Here is a 19,351-nt window from a genome sequence, read left to right as displayed (position 1 = left end):
CATCTCCTGAAACTGAATTCTTTGCTTAGCATATTCTAACTTAATTTAATGACTTTATATATTGTTTTCTGCCCTGTTTGTTCTCTTCTGATTCATTGCTAGGCCTACCCCTTAGGAGCTGCACTCTGACTTTTGGTGCCCTGCTCAACCATTTCTATCACCCTGGTGTCATCTTTCCCCTTTCTGTTCTACTGCCCTGGCTAGGTTGAGCCAGGTCCAGCCCTCCCAGGTAAATCCCCTCACTGCTTCCACAGTTACTGAAGAGGTAACTAATCTCTCCTTATACTTTATTTTGAATGGTAAAATGTAGCAGGTGATAATAGTGCATCTTCTTAAAGAGAACAATCTCAGAATGCTAGGTTATTTACCAGATGCAAACATAATGACTGGCAGTGATTTTTGACCTGGTTCTCCACATTACTCTTTCTTATTTTGTGTGCAGTCACTGTGACTGACAGTTCAGGTGCTGCAAATGTCCTGGCACCAATAGGATGGTGGATACCAGGCACTGGGCTATGGGATGGACGAAGGTAAGAGTTACCATCACCACCCAGCTGGATAATTGGCCCCAGTTTATCCTGTGTACCAAGGCTCACTCCAGCTAGTGCTGTCTCTCTAGTACTTCCTGTAGGCTGGGTTTGGATACCAGCTTACTCCAAAAATAGTCCTATACACACTACCTATATGGTACCGTCGAAATAATTAGCTTTACTGAGCTCACAGCTCATATGGGTAATAATCAACACTATGGTCTATAACCATCAGTGATCTTCAGAAAGGAAAAAAATATATAATAAACAGAGGGAACTACCTGCAGCTTCATAAAAGAGAAGGAAGGCAAATGTTAAACTTATGGCAATATTAGAAGACCACAGTATCTTTAACTCACCTTTTCATGGACTTGGGAGAGAGGTCCTTCTCTATATCCTTTGAAGGAGTGTTGTAGGAGTCCACATTGCATTCACTGTCATCATCATACTCATGGTCAAGCAGAGTTCTTGCCCATGTCCCCATGTCGTAGGGGGGCAACATTCCTCCAAACTCTGATGGCAAGATCTCAGGGTGTATTAGCTGATGCAGGCTGTTGAGATTATTACCATGCAGGAATATCTGTATATGCACATGCAGGTAAAAACAAAGCAGTATCACAAAAATCATCAAAGCCCAAATTACATCTTTGTTACAAGAGGATACTGTACTGTTCCAATGTTCTAGTTGCATTGGGCCAATACTGATGGCCACCAACACATACATTGTCTCTGCCTTAAGTGTGGTCCTACTATGTATATAAAGCTACAAAGTGATTAAAGCATAAATGATCTTAAATGTTTATAGGAAAGGGGGTCTAAGGAGGGTAAGAACTGTTGTCAGGTGGGCAGATGGACTGAAGATTAGACAGACAGACTGACTGCCTACCTCTTGTTATTTGCTTTCCTAATTCTGTGATTTAAGCTAAGTGAATATATTAAGAACATACATAATAAATAGAATTAATATTCACCATATACATTAAGGAGTAAGTATTGACTTTCAGTATCCAGCCATGAGTTCTATAAATAAGATCAATAGTGCAGTGTAATGAAAACTCCACTGGAAAGATTTTCTGTCATGATATGGTGGTATTAGTAACTAGGATGCATACTTGACAATATATGAAGTAATGAATAACAGTACAATAATTTCTGTGACAACAATGAGGGAATAGTTGATGAACTACTTGATATTTTCCATCGTTTTTTTGGCAGACATTTATTTTCAGATATGCTTTAACTTTATATAAATGTATGTGAATACTTGCATTTATGTTTATATTTAATCTTATTGCTTCTCCTCAGAGATCTGGAACGTGTGATTGATGAGCACTAGAAACAGAGCACTTCTGGATTTGGACAGCCTTCTCCCATAGATACTAGGGACCTGCAGACCTTCTACTGGAAGGAAATGCCTGTTCTTGGACACGGCTACACAGTCAGCTTACAGCAGCTATTCCTAGACTAGCAAGTAAGATGGGTCAGGATTCACTCTTTGGAACTAGGAGCAAGTGCCATGGCACAGTTCTCATCCATATTAAGACTTTCATTTCCAGAACAAGTTTGCCTCATCCGTACTGCTCACTGGTCCATGCTATCTCCAAACTGGTCCTGGGCAACATCTAAGAAAGCACCACCTGGCACCAACCATGTGCCACAAAGTTCCTGTACAGTTAATTTAAATTTACTTTTTAATTTACTAGCACTGAAGTTGCGAGGAAGGCAAGGTACCTTGCCTCCAAGTAGGCTGCCTCTTGCTCCCCACAGGGCAGGCAGAGGTGTGTGCACAGACAGGCATCAATCGCTACCTATTTCCATCCCACCTCTCCTTGCAGGGGCTTGTCTGGACAGCTATACCCCTAGCATCAAGAGTTAAATTCAAAAGGCAGAAAGACAAAAAGATCAAATTATGTTCTTGTCTTGCTTTTCTTCAGCCCATCTCCCAGTCAGCAGTGGAGACAGGAAGCTTAATACAACCATGTCAACTCAGTAATGTTCTTCAATCTCAGAAAGGAATTTTTCCTTGTGTTAAAGAACAAATATTAATGGCAAAAGTAACTTGTTTTATGGTGCCTTTCCAACTGAATGTTTCACTTTTTAGCAATTGATTTTGTACATGCCTAATACTACACTGATCTGAATATAGGTATCAGTTGCAAATCTACCAGACATATTTTTAAAAAATATAAAATAATTCAGGATAAGCACTGCAGACAAATAACAAACCTGATAAAACCCTGAAGATAACTGTTAGGTTTGGTTTTTTTTTCACATCCATTTGTTCTGCCTCTTGTCCTGATTTTAAATTGTACATGCTGGGCATAACTTTTACATCTTGACACCATGTTCAACTGCCTTGTCACTTACTATTAATGCTGTAAAACCCCCATGAGCTGCACTTTACTTCCTGGTTATGCACACACAGCACTTGATTTAAAAAGGCCTCAAACATATCTGTCTCTATAATGTTCTTTATTGAAGCTGTAGTCAGTGGTGCAACTGAATCCTGCAAAATGGGTTTTCATTTGCATATTTATAACAGATATTACATTAAAAGCTTTGTGATCTATAGTTCAGAATCCGTGAATACCAGAGGCCTCAAAAGCATAATCTGTCAGTTAAAAAGAGCTAAACACCAAGGATTATTGTGGTCTTGTATGCCGTGTTTGAGGACAGAAAACACAAAGTTGCTTAGAGAGCTGATCCCATTAAAATAAATTAAAAAGATCACCATGTTCTTTGTAGTGGCTTTGTACCTGCTGCTGATTGTGTTTTCCTGGATGACAAATTTCCTGTTGCATAAATGGTATCATTCTACATACTGCTACCCAAAAGCTCTAACTTAATTGCACTGATGCTAATGCTGCAAATTCAGCAGCATCTCAGACATTGCTCATGCTTATGCACAGATGCATGCACACAAATTCCCTTTCCTTGGCTTTCATTCAAATCAATATTCACAAATTGCTATATACCAGCTGTGTATTATAGTTCATGCTAATGTCAAGGAAATTACACTAGGAAAGGAATTTGTACTCACTACCTCTGTTCTTAAAATAAAGCCACAAATAACTTTAATAGAAATTAAATAGAATTAAATTGAATAGAATCTTAATAGAAACTGTAATGTTAACAATATTTTAATATAACCCAGAGGAAAGCATATGCTTACATTTTAAAATACACTTAAGTGCACCGCTTGACTGTGTCCTTAAAGGGTAACACTGTATAAATTTTTAAAACAGCTACAGACATTCTTTACAATGCAGATGTATTCAACTACTTTCCACCAATAGCAAGCTGGTATATTCTGTATATCTACTTTATCACAGTATAAACATCTTAGAATCACAGAATCATAGAATCATTAAGATTGGAAGGGGCTTTAAAGATTATCAAGTTCCAACCCCCCTGACAGGGAACCCAACCACTAGACCAGGTTGCACAAAACCTCATTCAACCTGGCTTTAAAAACCTCCAGGGATGGGGCATCAACAACCTCCCTGGGCACCCCATTCAACTACTTTCCACCAATAGCAAGCTGGTATATTCTGTATATCTACTTTATCACAGTATAAACATCTTAGAATCACAGAATCATAGAATCATTAAGATTGGAAGGGGCTTTAAAGATTATCAAGTTCCAACCCCCCTGACAGGGAACCCAACCACTAGACCAGGTTGCACAAAACCTCATTCAACCTGGCTTTAAAAACCTCCAGGGATGGGGCATCAACAACCTCCCTGGGCACCCCATTCCAGTTCTTCATCACCCTTATAGTGAAGAATCTTCTACTACAACTGCCAGATAACGGACAAATAAACAGAAGAATACCCTTTTTCGCGTCTTCTCCTTTAAAAAGGGCCGTATAACTGTGTAGAGGGCATGGATATACCATGGTTGATTGACGAAATGTATTCCTCCAAACCGAGCTGGAAAACTGTCCTGTATGGCACAAAACAAATACATACAATGTGAGTTGACTCCTAACAGAAGTTGCACACACATTAAATATTTATTTATTATGCTAAATGCTTTAATTTTAATAATAAAGGGTAAACAAGAAGAAACATTCTTCAAAACTGTCTCCTCCTCAGTTAGCTGAGTTCCAGCCTTCTGCACCAAGTAGCATCACACCCTGAGAAGAGCAGTGAGGAAGCATGCTGAGACAGCTATGGTATTCAAATAAAGGCATGGCATATTCTAACCTCCAGAAATGTTTTAAACATTTACGATTTGCCCAGAAGCCATCTACCCAATATATTTTTCATTTTTCCACTTCTTCAGACGTTATTCATTTTAATAGTAACTATCTTAATTCTTCCAGTGTCATTGAGGAGCACTAGAAATGTCGCTTTTGTTTCCAACTTAAGAAGAAAGTGTAAATCTAAATTACTATCTAAAATGTCTCCAATATTATCCATATCTTGTAAAACTGAGAATGCATTAAACATTATGCATAACTGTTATGCAACATCCATGACAGTAATTCTGTTGAAGCAATGCCTTCTTTCTTCTTACTGAAAAACGTAAGAGGCAGACAACTCACTAGGAAAGATCCTGACCTGCATTTTCCATTTCTAAATCAAGAGAATATGCCAGAGGGCTTGGCAGTTTGAAGAGGGCAGTCACTCTGGCCTGGAAGACTATTGCCAAATCCATTGCATGTCCTCATTTTGTCTTTGCCTGGTTGTCACATGCTCAAATATTACACTAAGATGCTGCCATGTCCCGTGCTGCCTAGAGTTGCAGCACTAAGCAGGAAAGCAAGAGGTGTCAACTGGCTTGTAAAATGATGCTTGTTACCTTTTGTTTTCACAGGTTATGTCAGAAACTTCTTGGTGTTTAGGTATACAGACTTCACCAATTAATGGCTTTTATCTGAATTCTTCTACATGTGGTCCACTCTAGGCAGCCACAGTAGTCACTTAGATCAAAACCATGTTCCTCACAGCAGCAGCAACTTCCATTTGACAACAGAGGTATAAACAAGGACATGCTTCCCAGCTACAGCTCCTCCTGTATGGATGTAGTAAGGGCAGCTTCAGGTCTGTATTAGTGGGATCAGAAGCTCAAAAGGAGGCAATGGTTAGACAGGGCACTCTGCAAACAGACATGTTTTGCCTCCTCTGGAGACAAAACAGCAGGCCATATAGAAGCACCCAACAGTCTAGCTATAATCCACAAAGCAGCATGTCAAACATACTTATTTAAGGTCATAAAGTACACAGTAAAAATGGTCAAGAAAAAAAATCATAAGCTATAGCAACCAATCAAGAACTGACAGATAAGGAAGGCAGGAACTGTATGAAGGAAACCTTTAATGAAATGTTTCCAGATAGGAATATCCTTTGAAAAAGTACATGTGCCAAGCAACTGCCTTAGTTCTGCGAATGTGTACAGAGCTGTGGGAATAATGAAGCCTGAAGAGGTCACTTGCTCCTCTCAAAAATACCATTAAAATACTGGCAGGCACTGCTAACCCAGAGAATCTTCACATCAGGGTCCCAGTCACCTCCAAACTTGGTGGATTACCAGATTAAATATTTTCCACCAAAGAGGCTGTGCCTTAACAATATTCTACAGGGAGGACAACAGCTCCACTAATATCTGGCTGGACAAAGCACAACAGTCATTGCAATTAAAAGTCTATTTTACAGATTTTCTTCAGAAACATGTTATAAACAACTGCCTTGAAATAAAGCATATTGAAAGACTGCTATAGAAGCCTCATCTTGCTAAATTGCTACCTAGTTCCTGTCAGTGCTGACTAAATGTCAAACAGGACGGTTGATGACTTGACATATAATTCACCCTGTTCAATATCATAAATCCCCAAATACCATTTTGAGAACACAACTGATGTAAAAAAAGGTAGTAAATTATGTCCCTATCACAGCAATCCAACAAATCCATTAAGAAGCATAAATCATTGGATGACACCTTAACCTTTAGTTGCAGGAGATAGCCATTCATCTAGAGAAGGCTGAGTTTATTTGGTTTGCCATGGCTGCTGCTCCAACAAAGAAGTCCGGCGCAGCATGCCATGTACCATGCACAAAAAGCATACACTAGGGCTGCAGAAAACATCTTTTGCTAGTTACATCTAGGTATCTTTGAAGATATCTTCAGGGTTTACACTGGAATGGTAACTATGATAAACCTTGTGGGGATCAAACACTTTTTTTATAATACAGGCACTATGGAAGACAGTAAAGCAAACCACCTGTTCTTGGCTGCATGACTTCTTGCATGATTTCATAAACTTTTAAATTAATAAAAGTGCCTCAAAACTTACACAGGCCAAGACATGAAACGTTTGTTCTTTGTTGCTCAAAAGATGTCTCACACAGAAACTGAGGACAATTTGTGAATGAGAAGATCTCAACAGGCAAACAGATATTTACATTCTACTGTGGGTTCAAAATGGATGGCTTGTCAGTACTCATTTATGAAAATATGAAATTTCTAGCAAGTAAAAGGAGTACAAAGTACCACTTTTGACACTTGCACTAACTTCTTCTGCATCTTGAAATCAATTTACATGGAGAAGCATGAATATATGTGGAATGATTCTCAAACAGAAGATGCTATTTAATATTAAAAGTAAATTTGCCTCAGTTTTTCAGCAATTCTAAAGGCATTTTCCACAAATGACTAAAGAAGTTGGGTATTTATCAATTTCTGTGACTGAATGGAGGTGCTCAAATTCAGGAGCACTTCCTAAGGAGTAATTAGGAACCTCCAAAATTTGGGCCCAGAAAGAGAGAAAGGGCGATACGGTCAGAATTGTACACAGTGCTGAGACTAGAATTCAAAAGCTGCTGAATGCAGACCCAAAACCCAATCTCAACAGCCCCTGGTGATAAAATACAGAAGCAGAATAAGCAACGACAGCTGCTGGAGAAACAGGTGTCAGAAACTTGTCTGACTCTTCTCAGATATACCTGATTTCTGCATGGGGACTTGCCAGACAGATGGCGATCCTACATCAACAGCAGGTAGGAGTTTCTTCCAAATCACTGATTCTTAAGGGTTTTTATATAGATTAAGTCACAAGCATGGTGCCAGATGCAACTGCCTCTGTAGACATAATGCCCTTCAACAGAAAAGCCTGTAGCCCATGCATCATATGAATTCTAAGTAAAAGAGATCCCATGCCAGAAAACAGTAAGAAATGGAGATCAGCCACAAAGCAAGCTGTGCAAAAGCAATACATCTGATGGGGTATTACCAGATCAATAAAAATAACTCATTATATATACACAGCATGTGGGGTTTTTTAGCATTCACAATAACCTCAGCTTATGCAGCAGAACGCAACTTAAGCCATGTCTCTGATGAACACTGTTTGGGAAATTGCCACTCTACAGACACAGGCAAGCAACTACTATTAGGGACCACAGCCCTTGGAATACAAGGTTTACAAGTGACAACTAATAGTGGGCTGCCAAGGAAAACATACTACTACACCACTGTTTGCAGGATGGGGAGACTACCAGGGCAGGGCAGTAACTGACCTCTCCTCTAACAATTGTAAAATGGCACTGGAGAGTGACCCCAAGCCAACCAGGTTTCCATCTCCAATGAGACAATTTCACTCACTCACAGCACAGCAGTTTTACCTCTCTACTTTGCATAATTTATATGACCTATCTCCACAAGCTTCCTTGCCAAGAATACAGCTGCTATTGCCTGCTACTGCCCTCAGCACATGCTAGGAAGCAAGGTTTCTATTTGCTCTCCACTGTGGCCAGCAGAAACCCTTACAGCACATGTAATAACAGCAAGATTAATATATGACATTTTCAACAGTACCTAAGAGAGCTAAGTGCCAAATTCCAGTGTGGGTCTTCTTAGTGGTGTCAGAACTGTTATAATAGAGATAATAAAAATGACCCACCCACATTTTCCATCTTTACCAAATGCAAAAAATTAAAGAACTTCTTAAAGCCCACAATATTTTGCACTCCTTGGGTATTACGTCTACATTTAAACTTCTGAAGTCTACTTTTAAAGAGTTAGCTCCCCTAGCTGAAAACAGTACTGGTCAGCTGTGTTTGCACAGCTCTTAAAAGTGGGCTCTTAGAAACTGCTGGGGACCACTGTTTGCCCACAGATGCACTGGCAGCCCAGCCACATCAGGACCTCACAAACGTGCTGTACATCACCTGCAAACAGCCCATCTGAACATAAATTGCTACACATTAACAGTGAGAGTGCTTGGGCACATACCCTCTGGGGTCATGTTTGCAGGCAAGCTGTCTTTATGGGCAGGGAAACTGTTTTTGCAGACAGTCAAGAGGCATCCTTCAAAGGACTGTCTAGACAAATATCATGAACACACTCACACACTTACTTCAGGCTGTTCTTGAGGGCTGTGATGAACTCAGACCATAGCATCTGCAGGCAGGAAGAGGCTACAGAGTCAAAACTGTGAAAATTGTATCTTAATGATAAAAATTATGCTTTCAAAAATAGCATACCAAATTATTAGTATCTTAAATGCAACTTAAGAGTTATTCCTGAAGGTAATAAACTGAAGTCTTTGTGGGAAACTGTTTTTTTTTCTTCACATAAGTCTAAAACAAAATGCCTTTTAAGTACTTCAGGGAGAAAACAAAAATCACTATGATTAACCTAAATGGTATCTTCATAATGGAAAGGTCCATTAGAAAGACATTGAAATGTTCTGTCTGATGCAAGATGCAGCACAACTACACTTATTTTTTAGGATTTTAAAGAGGAAACTTGGGAAAATCAGAGAAATAAAAGCTCTGGTTAGAATACTTCATTTCCTTAGTATCACAAGAGTTGAATTACCAGAGAAACCAAGAACTGTCCACATCAGGAAAAGAAACCCAAGTCTTGCTCCCAAACTGTAACTTTACTGAAGGTTTGAAAGAACGAGGCACTCCTAATACCAGACTTCCCACAGGCATCCATCCATGACAAGGGTAATTGCAATGACTCAAAACAAAGTAACTTGTGTGTCAAGACTGAACACGTGCTCAAGGAATGACCATATCCAGCAGTATGGTAAAATGATAAAGAAACTGCAAAGTGTATTTGTGGAGTCTAAAAGTATTGGGATTGTTTTGTTTATGAAGACAAATACTGGAAGGCGGATGCTATCTATAAACACACTAGGGGATCAAATGAGAGGTGAGGAAAGACCCTTTCAAAACAAAAGACAGTGCTGACACCCAAAGAAACAAGAAAAAGCTCACCATGAACACAGACTGGAAAGTGGTAGACAGGTTTGAATCTTCTAACATCCAGTAATTCTGGGCAGAGAATAAGCAACCTGACATATTTTGAAGCAAGCGTTATTAAATCACAAGGATGTTGAGTTTCAGGCTGTCTGTAACAACAGGACATCACCTTTGCCTCTCTGTGTTAAACCTCTTTAAGGTTCTGATGCAAAAGTATTTTCAGGTTTCAATGGTCATGAAATTTTGCTTCATCCCTGGAATAGCTGTGTTAGTGATTTCCTTCTGCAAGACTACAACGTTGTTCTCTCCTAGCTTGAGCTCTTCATTTTTATTACATTGAACCATTTCTAAGACGAGCAAAAAGTGCCCAAACAAATTCTTGTTACTTTGTTCAACCAAAAGAGCACTACCTAGAGGCAAATTAACATCATTCAGTGACATTCCTATGAAATAAGATTTAATTATCTAGAACTGGATGTTGTAATTTTGCTAAGTCCTCCTTTTGGCAGTCCTCCACTTCATTTCTATTAGTCATTTTATCTTACAGCTCATATAGAAAAACATTAAATTGAACAAGATGAGGAGAGAGATGGTATCCATGAAGTGAGAACATTACTCTTTTTATTGAAGTATTTGTTTTAATTTCAAATAATCTTCCATCTTTCAACATGCTACTCTTAAAAATTTTATATTGGTTAAATTAATGATCTGGATCTAAAAGCCATCTCACCACATGTAATTGCATGTTTATGTATACATATAAAACACAAAACAATCTACAAAGAAACTCTGCTTCCACTGTTTGGGTAAGGGGCTCAGATCACTTTCATGTTTTTAATTAGATGGGCTTGGTAAAGAAAATATTTTGTATAAAACCTCTCATTTTCATTTGGAATTACTTTATTTTTCAAATTAACTTCAAAAGGCTTTGGCTCGATTTTTTAAAGTTTTAATTAGATATTGTGTGGAATTCTTTTAGCAATTTTTGCTTGTTTCGACAGGAACTTGGGATTTTGGGTATTTTTTCCCTTGATTAATTTGTTTAGTTTGAACCTGGAAAAATGAAGGCTTTAATTTTTAAAGAGGAAATTTAAAATGCTGTTTTCCAAAGACAATTTTGTCTTCAACTATAAACACTGTCTCTTTTTTAATTCTAAGTGATGCTTCACTTAGCATGTGAGATACTAAATAGGGGGAAAAATAAACAAAAAACAAACAAACAAACAAAAAACCCACAACTTTTTCACAGCTTGATGCTGTTTCCAAATTGGTAAAGCCAGAAAAATCAGAAGAAGGCAGAAGCAGGTTCTCCTCTAGTTTTCTTTTCCTGATGCAAATCTTTCTTTACAATAGGCAATTATCAGATGGTGATTTCTTCTGTGGAAATGCCCGTAGGGGAAAAAAAAAAATCCATTTTTCAGGCAGCTTGTGAATGTCTTATTAGATTAAGATTACAGACAAATGGGAAAAACACTATACTGCAAACTGCTGTGCATAAATATAGTAACAATACCTTCATATTGCTGGTGGAATAAATATAATGCTGGGAATTACTGTTCATAAGAATGCCATACTCAAACTCCTGAAGGCAAAAGTCTTCGGCCAGGGATTTTAAAGGAGATTAAATACCACTCCAGCATCTCAGCTTGTACCATCCTTGTCCTGAACCCATCCTCTTTTAGTCAGTGAGGCTATCCTGATGCCCAAACAGCCCCTGGGCTCTGGTGAGACCACTGACAACAGGATTACTGTCACAATGCTTTTCAGCACGCAAAAGCCCTTCGCTGCCCTGAGGCCATTTAAAGAGGAGCATCAGTTTTAGACAACAAAAATGGGATCTCTTTTGCTATCTAACATTTCCTTCATAGCAGAAGGAAGGAAGGGAAACCTCAGGATTATATTAAGGCAAGGAGTGAAAGAAAGAATGACAAGACAGAAACCATAGAAATCAGATAAAAATGAGGAGCAGAAGAAAACAGGGGAGGTTAAATTAAATTAATTCAGAGATGAATATATTACTATAATGCAGAACAGAAAAGTGTATTCATCATGTTCCCTTTCCTAGACCCTCTTCAAAACTGACACAGAAAGGCAGGGAAGAAAAAAGTCAAGTATTCCTACCCAGAGAACCCATGTTTTACAGTTACATGTCAAAACTGATTTTGCAGACCTAAACTAAACTTGGGTAAATAAATACGAGATCTTATGCCTTCTATGTAATTTCTGAGTATCATCCCAACTGATAATTTTCCAGAAGAGGCACAGCCAGCCTATGGATTTTTAAGTCTAGATTGGGTTCAGCCAAAATCTGCAAGAGGCAACATCAAACTGACTATCCTGAATGGTATATCAGTAAACTTGACAGACAACAAGGTGCAGAGGTCTGCAGATAGATAAGATTGCACAGAGGCAAAAATGCAGGCTTCCTTGTTGTGGCAGCTTTCAAACAACATTGAATAGTTTTACAGGGGCTACAAGTTACTAGGTTCAAAGATACCAGTTCTCAAACCAGAGTATTCACTTTTTTCCTTGGAAATTAAGAACTTCTGAACTGCTGCCTACAATTTTATTATCCAAAGAAAAACACAACTCAGTTTCACACAGTATGCGTTAAAATTGGATTATTACTTTATCAGTTCAATATATAATAATACAATAGATTGGAAAATGTAGTGATTCAAGAGTTATTTTATGATCCATGCTTCCCCATACCATGAGGAATCTATCTCCATCACTGTCCCTCTATGCAAATGAGAGGCATAAGAATTGAACTGAACTATAAAATTGGAGGGATAATGATTTAAGAAAAATCAGCTGAAGACAGCCACCGAGACCTAGAATGCAGCATAATTAAGCTTTAAATTACTGAGGAAATTGAATGACTGACTTGAGATCCATCAGTAAGTATCATATTTTATTAAAAGCAGAGGAATCATGAACTATACAGCATACAAATTTTCAAGAGGTCAGTTCCCAGCAGTACAAAGCTATTTCCAGTTCCAAAAAGTGTTCAAATGTCTTTGTCATAGTACAGATTGGAGATGTACTTTATCCCTTTAGCTTCAAGAAAGCCTCATTCTGAACTGCTCAGCTACGTTTTACCTTTACAAAGGTGCTTGAGAAGATACTGGTTTTTACAAGGTAACTCCAGCTCAGCTTCTCTCTTCTGTACCATCAAACAACTGCTGGTGATACACACACATAAAACACTCCTGGGAACCCAACAAATTTCAATACTGTTTGAGGGAAAACTGTCATTCTAGTTACTACTCTGAAGGTTCGTACATCACTGCTGTTGAATCCAACTTCAGACATCAAGCCTCTGTCTTTTCAAAGCTACATAAGGATGTCTGTCCCTGTGGTAGCTGCTATGGAGGAAACCCTGTTGGTAAAAAACAAGAGATTCACAACAACTGAGCAAATAATTATTTGCTTTATCATATCTAGGACAAATTTAGTAAGTTTATCATGCTATCGGTATGTGCAGACAATGTGACAATAGAGTCTATCCTAAAATCACACTTTTGGAACTCTTGAAAATTCAAATCCAAGCAGTTGGAACATCAAAATCAGAAATTCAAAACTCTTCTTGCTAAGATAGAAGTGGTACCCATGTGAATCTCTTCTCAGCAAGAGAAAATAACAGTAGCCTTATCCCATGTTACATACCCATAGAAAAAAAGAACTGAACTCTGAAATCATCAGAGTGCCAGGTCCAGTGTTGGGCTCCTCAGTACCAAGCAGACAGGGATGTACTGGAATTAGTCCAGCAAAGGGCCATGAAGATGACTAAGGGTTTGGAACATCTCCCATACAAGCAGAGGTGGGAACGTCCAGCACAGAGAAGAAAAAACTTCCGAGAATCTTAGCAATGTACATAAATTCCTGAAGGGAGGGCATAACAAGCCAAAGCCAGGCTTTTTTCAGTGGTGCTCAAAGGCAGGACCAGAGGCAACAGACACAAATCAAAACATAGGAGGGTCCTTCTGAACATAAGGAAACCACGTAAGAGTGCACAGTTCTGTCAGATACTCATGAGAAATGTAACAACACTGAGGTTACATGAGGTCTTTTTAGCTGGTATTTTCCAGAAACACTTTCCCAAAGCTGAAAAGTTCATAATCAGCCAAAGCAACCAATGTGATGATGGACTTCTCAAAACTAAGTAAAAAACTGATTTGCAGGTAGATGTTAATATTTACCCTACATAGCATACTCACACACACTGTGTACTGCTTGGCTCGCAGATGAGATCACTCATCTTTTCATCACAAGCGACTGCTGAAAATGTGCACGGCTTGCTCCACCTAAATGAAGGCTTACCTTACTTAAAAACCCTGAAGCTTCATGCATCACTCTTTTTGAACCAGGATTTACAAAATGTAGCTGCTGCTAAGCTGTCTACACAGCACTGAATGGGCTCGGTTTCCAAAGGTCAGGAATGAGCTGCCCCCCCATGCTGTCTCAGCACCCACCTGGACCTAGGCTTTTCAGAAGTGTCACAGAGGGCGAGTCAAGGCAGCCCACAGACCAGTGAAAACCTGCAACACTCAGATTGACTCCATTCATTAACCAAACTTCTCAGAGAGAAGCTCAGTTTCCATTTTGAGACTGCTATGCTCTAAGCTCTACCCTCCTAACAAAGGGCAATTGCACCTGAAAGTATGTCTTTTTCCAAATACAACATTTTTAAACAAAAGATACTGCTGTTGCATATGTAATATCTTCAAGTATTTGTAACTATAGTTTGGAGTATGTTTATTGCCCTGCTGTTAAAAATACTATTTAAATTGTAGAATCTTAAATCCAATGCACTACACTAGCACAGTGTAGTCTACTCTTCACAGACAGCTTAACAATGTGCACAAAAAAGATCCTGCTTCCCTCCCCTTCCTTTCTACTTTTCTGACTTGGCCACCTTCTGATTTGCAGCCTTCTTCAACAGCAAGGCTTAAGTTTTCTGCTTTCTTATATTACTGTCACTCCAACGTAAGTGGCTGATGCTAACAGGAGAATTAAATCCCCAGCATAGGGACAGTAACATATGGTATGCCTGAATGGACTTAATGGAAGGGAGAGACACTGTGTTGGCTGTCACTTGCTTCCCGTCCATAAGGACCATCCACTGCACCATACCATCCAGCACACACATGCTCTCAGTCATTCGACCATGCAGCTTGTCATTCATGCTACAGCTGCAAACGTCCCTGCTGTGACCACCATGAGTACCTCAAAACAAGCCTGAAAACACAGAACTCTTCAGGGAGAGGATCATTAAACAATAAACCTTAAACAAGCTTCTATGCCCACTTAGCTGAACAGTCCAAAGTAATTTCTCAGGAACTAGGAAATGCAGTGTATGACAAGCAGATGCAAAATGAGAGCCAAGCAGACACATAGACAATGGCGTTTTCCAGCCTGCCCATTTGCAAAGGGATGCAAGTGTCGAGAGTGTCTGGAGAGCATGTGGCAAAGCTCTCGCACCTCTTAAAAAAAAATAATAATAAAATTAAGCAAGTAAAATCTTCTGTTAGGTACTAACAGGTGTGGGGTTACAGCAAGAGACAAATACAGACCCAAAGCATAGCATGTTTGCTAAGACATAAGGTATTTTCAACTGCCAGTGAATGCTACCACATCAAAATAAAAAATGTGTCCAATAGGTTGTGTGTCTGCATCTGTGTATAAAAATCATTACATCTCAAACATCAAATTAATCTCTTAAATAATTTATTAACATGGATAATTTGTCAGTTGCCAGTAGCCTATTCACTTTAATTTAAAATGGATTTAAGAGATAGGACTATCAGCGAAGGGGAAAAAAAAAAAAGAAAAAAAAAAAGAAGGCATTTCCTATCTAGGAACCAGAATCAGTTATTTGTGTCCTACTGGTAGATCAATTATGTATTAGAGCTGTGGCTGCTTGACTTTTAATCCATATTAGTTCACAGACCTTGAGCAAATGTGATGATACCATATTAAAAAGGGAAAGCACCAGAATAAGCTACGCAGAAAAAAAAAGGAAAGCAGATTGAGCAAAGAGCCAATTAATCAGTCAAATGTCAGCAATGGAGAGACAGGCTGCCCACTGTCAGCACACAGGGAAATAAAGAATGCACAGGTAATTCACTTAAATTCCCTTAAATGTAATAAATCCCAGTTGGAATAATCATAAGATAATTTTTAACATGTTGCACTGTTACTCTTCTTTTGGCAATTCAGACAACAGAATCAGCTGATGTGTATACATGTGTACATTGTAGTAATATAGATCTTTAATACCTGTTCTCATCCTGAATGAACAACATTTCAAGCCACATTCTAGATATCAGATACCAGCTGTATGCTTAACCATTCAAAGATCCTGGCTGTGTATTTACTGAAACATAATTTCAAACATACTCCAGTAGGCTTTGCTTATTTTGGAGCCCAGCTGATGAATCCCTCCACACAGACGAAGCATTAAATAGTCTTCCATTTTCTGAACCCAAATTCCTACATCATCATCATATCCCACTACAGCCTTTCAGCACTAAAATTAAAACAAACATGAATATTTAAGTGTTTTGTGCTAAGAATGCAGCAGCTAAATCTGCCAGTATGTGAAAGGTAAAGGCAACCTTAGAATTTTAGTTCACTGAAGTACAGAACGGAGGTAGATGTTAAGATGTTTAAAAAAAAAAAAAAAAAAGGAGAGGGTGGGAATTATCTCAAAGTGCTTGCTAGCTATTACTGCTGCCCTAGGAGCTGCAATTTGAGTGCTCTAAGCTTCCATTTACTTGCAAAGTCAACGTTATTTGGTTGCAGTATTTTTCCTGCAATGCACAGTAGTCTCTCCTGGAGACAGGAACAGATACAGCCTAGAGGGAAATAGGGACATGAGGTGTCTGAATGCTCCACTCAGTACTGGCAGCCTTCCCAAACAGAAACGTTTCAGTTTTGACCCATTTGATATTTGTCTACAGAAAAAAAAAAAAAAAAAAAAAAAAGTCTCTATAAGGAAGACTTTTGATATCAACATTTTCATTGAGTCTTGATAGAAATTTGAGTCTTGTCTTAGAAAGGCTGCAGTGTCAAAGGTTATAATACTTCTACTTAATCTTTTAAAAGAACTACACTGCAGTTGTTTGGGGTTTTTTTGCACATGAATGCAGCACCTTGGAACTACACTAATGTTCCACTGTTATTGCTTATTATAAAAAATTAAGGTTACTCCAGAATCAGAAATTTAATTTCATGCAGATGTGATGTGGAGAGTTATGTGATGAAATAAATTACAGGCAAGCACTATTCTTGTTTCCCAAGATATCCTCAGTATTCAAACAAATTGCTTTGTTATTTTGAGAAGCCTCACTGCTGGAAACTCCATCGCTCACTTCTGTGACTATGACAGATCTCACCTGCGAAGCAAGGCCATGCAGGTTAATCTCCAGGAGGAAGCCCCAGTGATGCAGAATGGTGGTTGGCACTTCAGTAACTGGTTCCTTTCCTTTGGACTCAACTCTGCCCCAGAGCTCCAGCACAACTGAACAGGTTTGGTGTGCTTGCTGGAACTGACAGCTTTCAGCAGAAAAAAAGCAACTGAGGTCTTTACCACTTGTGGTTGTATAAAGACTCATGGTGTAATTGAAAAAGTAGACGTATTAAGCCCTATGTCGTGGTCAAATAACTCAAGTAATCTCCTGCCTACCTAAATTCCCTCTATACTTTCAGCTGACTCCAGCATTTTTACTGCAGCATTCAGCTGCCTCAGTCACCAAGTGATTGAAAAACACCAGACGTGACAATTTATTCAATGCAAAATGTGATTGGGTCATCACTACAAACACTTAATACTGAAAAGATGTGTAAAAGTTAATACCAAGTGGGTCTGCTCAGCTCAACTCTGTGACATTCCAGTCCTGCTACACCAGTCACCAAGGGTGAGTCCAAAGATCTTCAAAGCCATGTTTTTCATACAGAGCTAGCTTGAACTCACTGGGGACTTGTACAAGTTTGACTGCATCAGGTGTACTCCACAATCTCCGCCTGTGGACAAGCCTTGATTTATTAAAATGTACCAGAGGAAATACAAAGATACATAAAATAATGTTTCACAAAACCCAAGCAGCATCTGTACCAAGCATTTAATAGTACCCAGGAGCATTCATGGAGGAGAAATTCAATTATCTACACTGTGAAACTGTCAGAGCAAGTCAAAGCCACCTAGCTCTCTCCTAGACCATTTGGAAGGTAGTACAATTCAGGCACACTCTCAAAGTGCACTTTGAATGTAGCTATCTGTTTAGGATAACAGAATTTTAATAGCCAGGCTGTGGCCACTCCAGCACTAGGGACCAGCCCTGGACATACCTAGTTTATTAACACAGACATAGCTATACTCTCTCAGGTACATTCTTCACTGGCAGCTGCTCATTATAGAACACCAAGAAATCCATGAAAATAGGAAGTAATTTAAAACTGTTTTGTCTCATACAAAGCAAACATATCCACTTCCAAATGTAAGCTATAGACCTTTTAAACTCTATTGATCAAACAGATTTAACCTTTTAAATACCACTACTTAAACAAAGTGGCTACTTGAGAACTATGAGGTCTATTGTGTAAATACGTATTAAGTCCTGGGAGCTGTTTCCATCCACTGCAGTGGCCATTACTGAACAGCTTTTTTTTAAGAAAATTAGCATCACACAAATGCTTCTGATAATGTTGTCTGTTGTTTAAACTTCCATTGTCCACATTTTGTATAGTCTGCAATGCTGATTGGAATGACTGCAAGATATAACCAATTCTCCAAGCAAAATACTTTATAATTATTTCTCTCTTATTCATCAGGTCTTCACATCCCAGTTCCTTTCCTACAGGACTGAGTAATCTGTGTAGTGTATATTAAGATAAGTATTAAGTAAGTTCTGTCCATATTCCTACTAACTCAGTAGGTGTCTCAAAGTTTTCAACCTTAAAACACCAGGATCAATAATGAAATTGGTACTTGAGGAAAGAGAGGGAGCAGAGAGCCCAGTATGAACATCAATCACAAGTGAGGGTCACCAGTACTTACTGACCAGCAGATCTGGTGAGAGTGCACAGGGGGTTCACAGAACCTCATCTGCAGCAACTTAACTGCTTCTCAGGAGCTAGACTCAGCATCAAATGAGAATTGGATCCAGTCTGATTACATATTTAACAAATCCAAAGTAAATAATAATCCACACGTAGGGTTGTAAATATTGACACTGGTAGTTATTTCTGATGGTCTTAGAGAGTAATCCATCTGGGCTGTGAGAGAGTCTGCTTTTTAAAACAACACACCTGCCTGGAAACAGTTCTCCACAACTGAGTATCTAGTGAATGCTTTTTCTATAGAAGAGGCTGCATAACCATAATAATAACAATTTATCCCCTATCATCAGCAGGGTGAACAGCACCACCCCAATAAGAAAAGAGTACGGTAAACCAAGAAGCTCAATTTTTAGTAAATAAATAATGTGATCAAGACCTCTTAATGGTTTTGTATTTCACAGAAGAAAAATCAATTTACAAGTATTTCACTTTTTGGAATACAGTCCTACCTCATTGTGTTTTTTGACACATAAGTAATTACA

General features: G+C 38.7%; 1 protein-coding gene across 1 annotated transcript in view; it reads right to left on the bottom strand.

Moving 5' to 3' along the window:
• Positions 1–19,351, bottom strand: part of CLVS2 (clavesin 2) — a 50,232-nt gene that overhangs the window by 4,350 nt on the left and 26,531 nt on the right. Inside the window, exons 3-4 of the mRNA XM_009999099.1 lie at positions 4,366–4,476; positions 890–1,110 (exon numbers count right to left, since the gene is read on the bottom strand). Of these exons, the coding sequence (XP_009997401.1) occupies positions 890–1,110; positions 4,366–4,476 (332 nt within the window). The remainder of the gene's footprint in view (positions 1–889; positions 1,111–4,365; positions 4,477–19,351) is intronic.

Source organism: Chaetura pelagica, unplaced genomic scaffold (genome assembly GCF_000747805.2).
Source record: "Chaetura pelagica isolate M959 unplaced genomic scaffold, ChaPel_1.0 scaffold90, whole genome shotgun sequence".
NCBI lineage: Eukaryota > Metazoa > Chordata > Aves > Apodiformes > Apodidae > Chaetura > Chaetura pelagica.
This window is presented reverse-complemented; position numbering and strand designations above follow the sequence as displayed.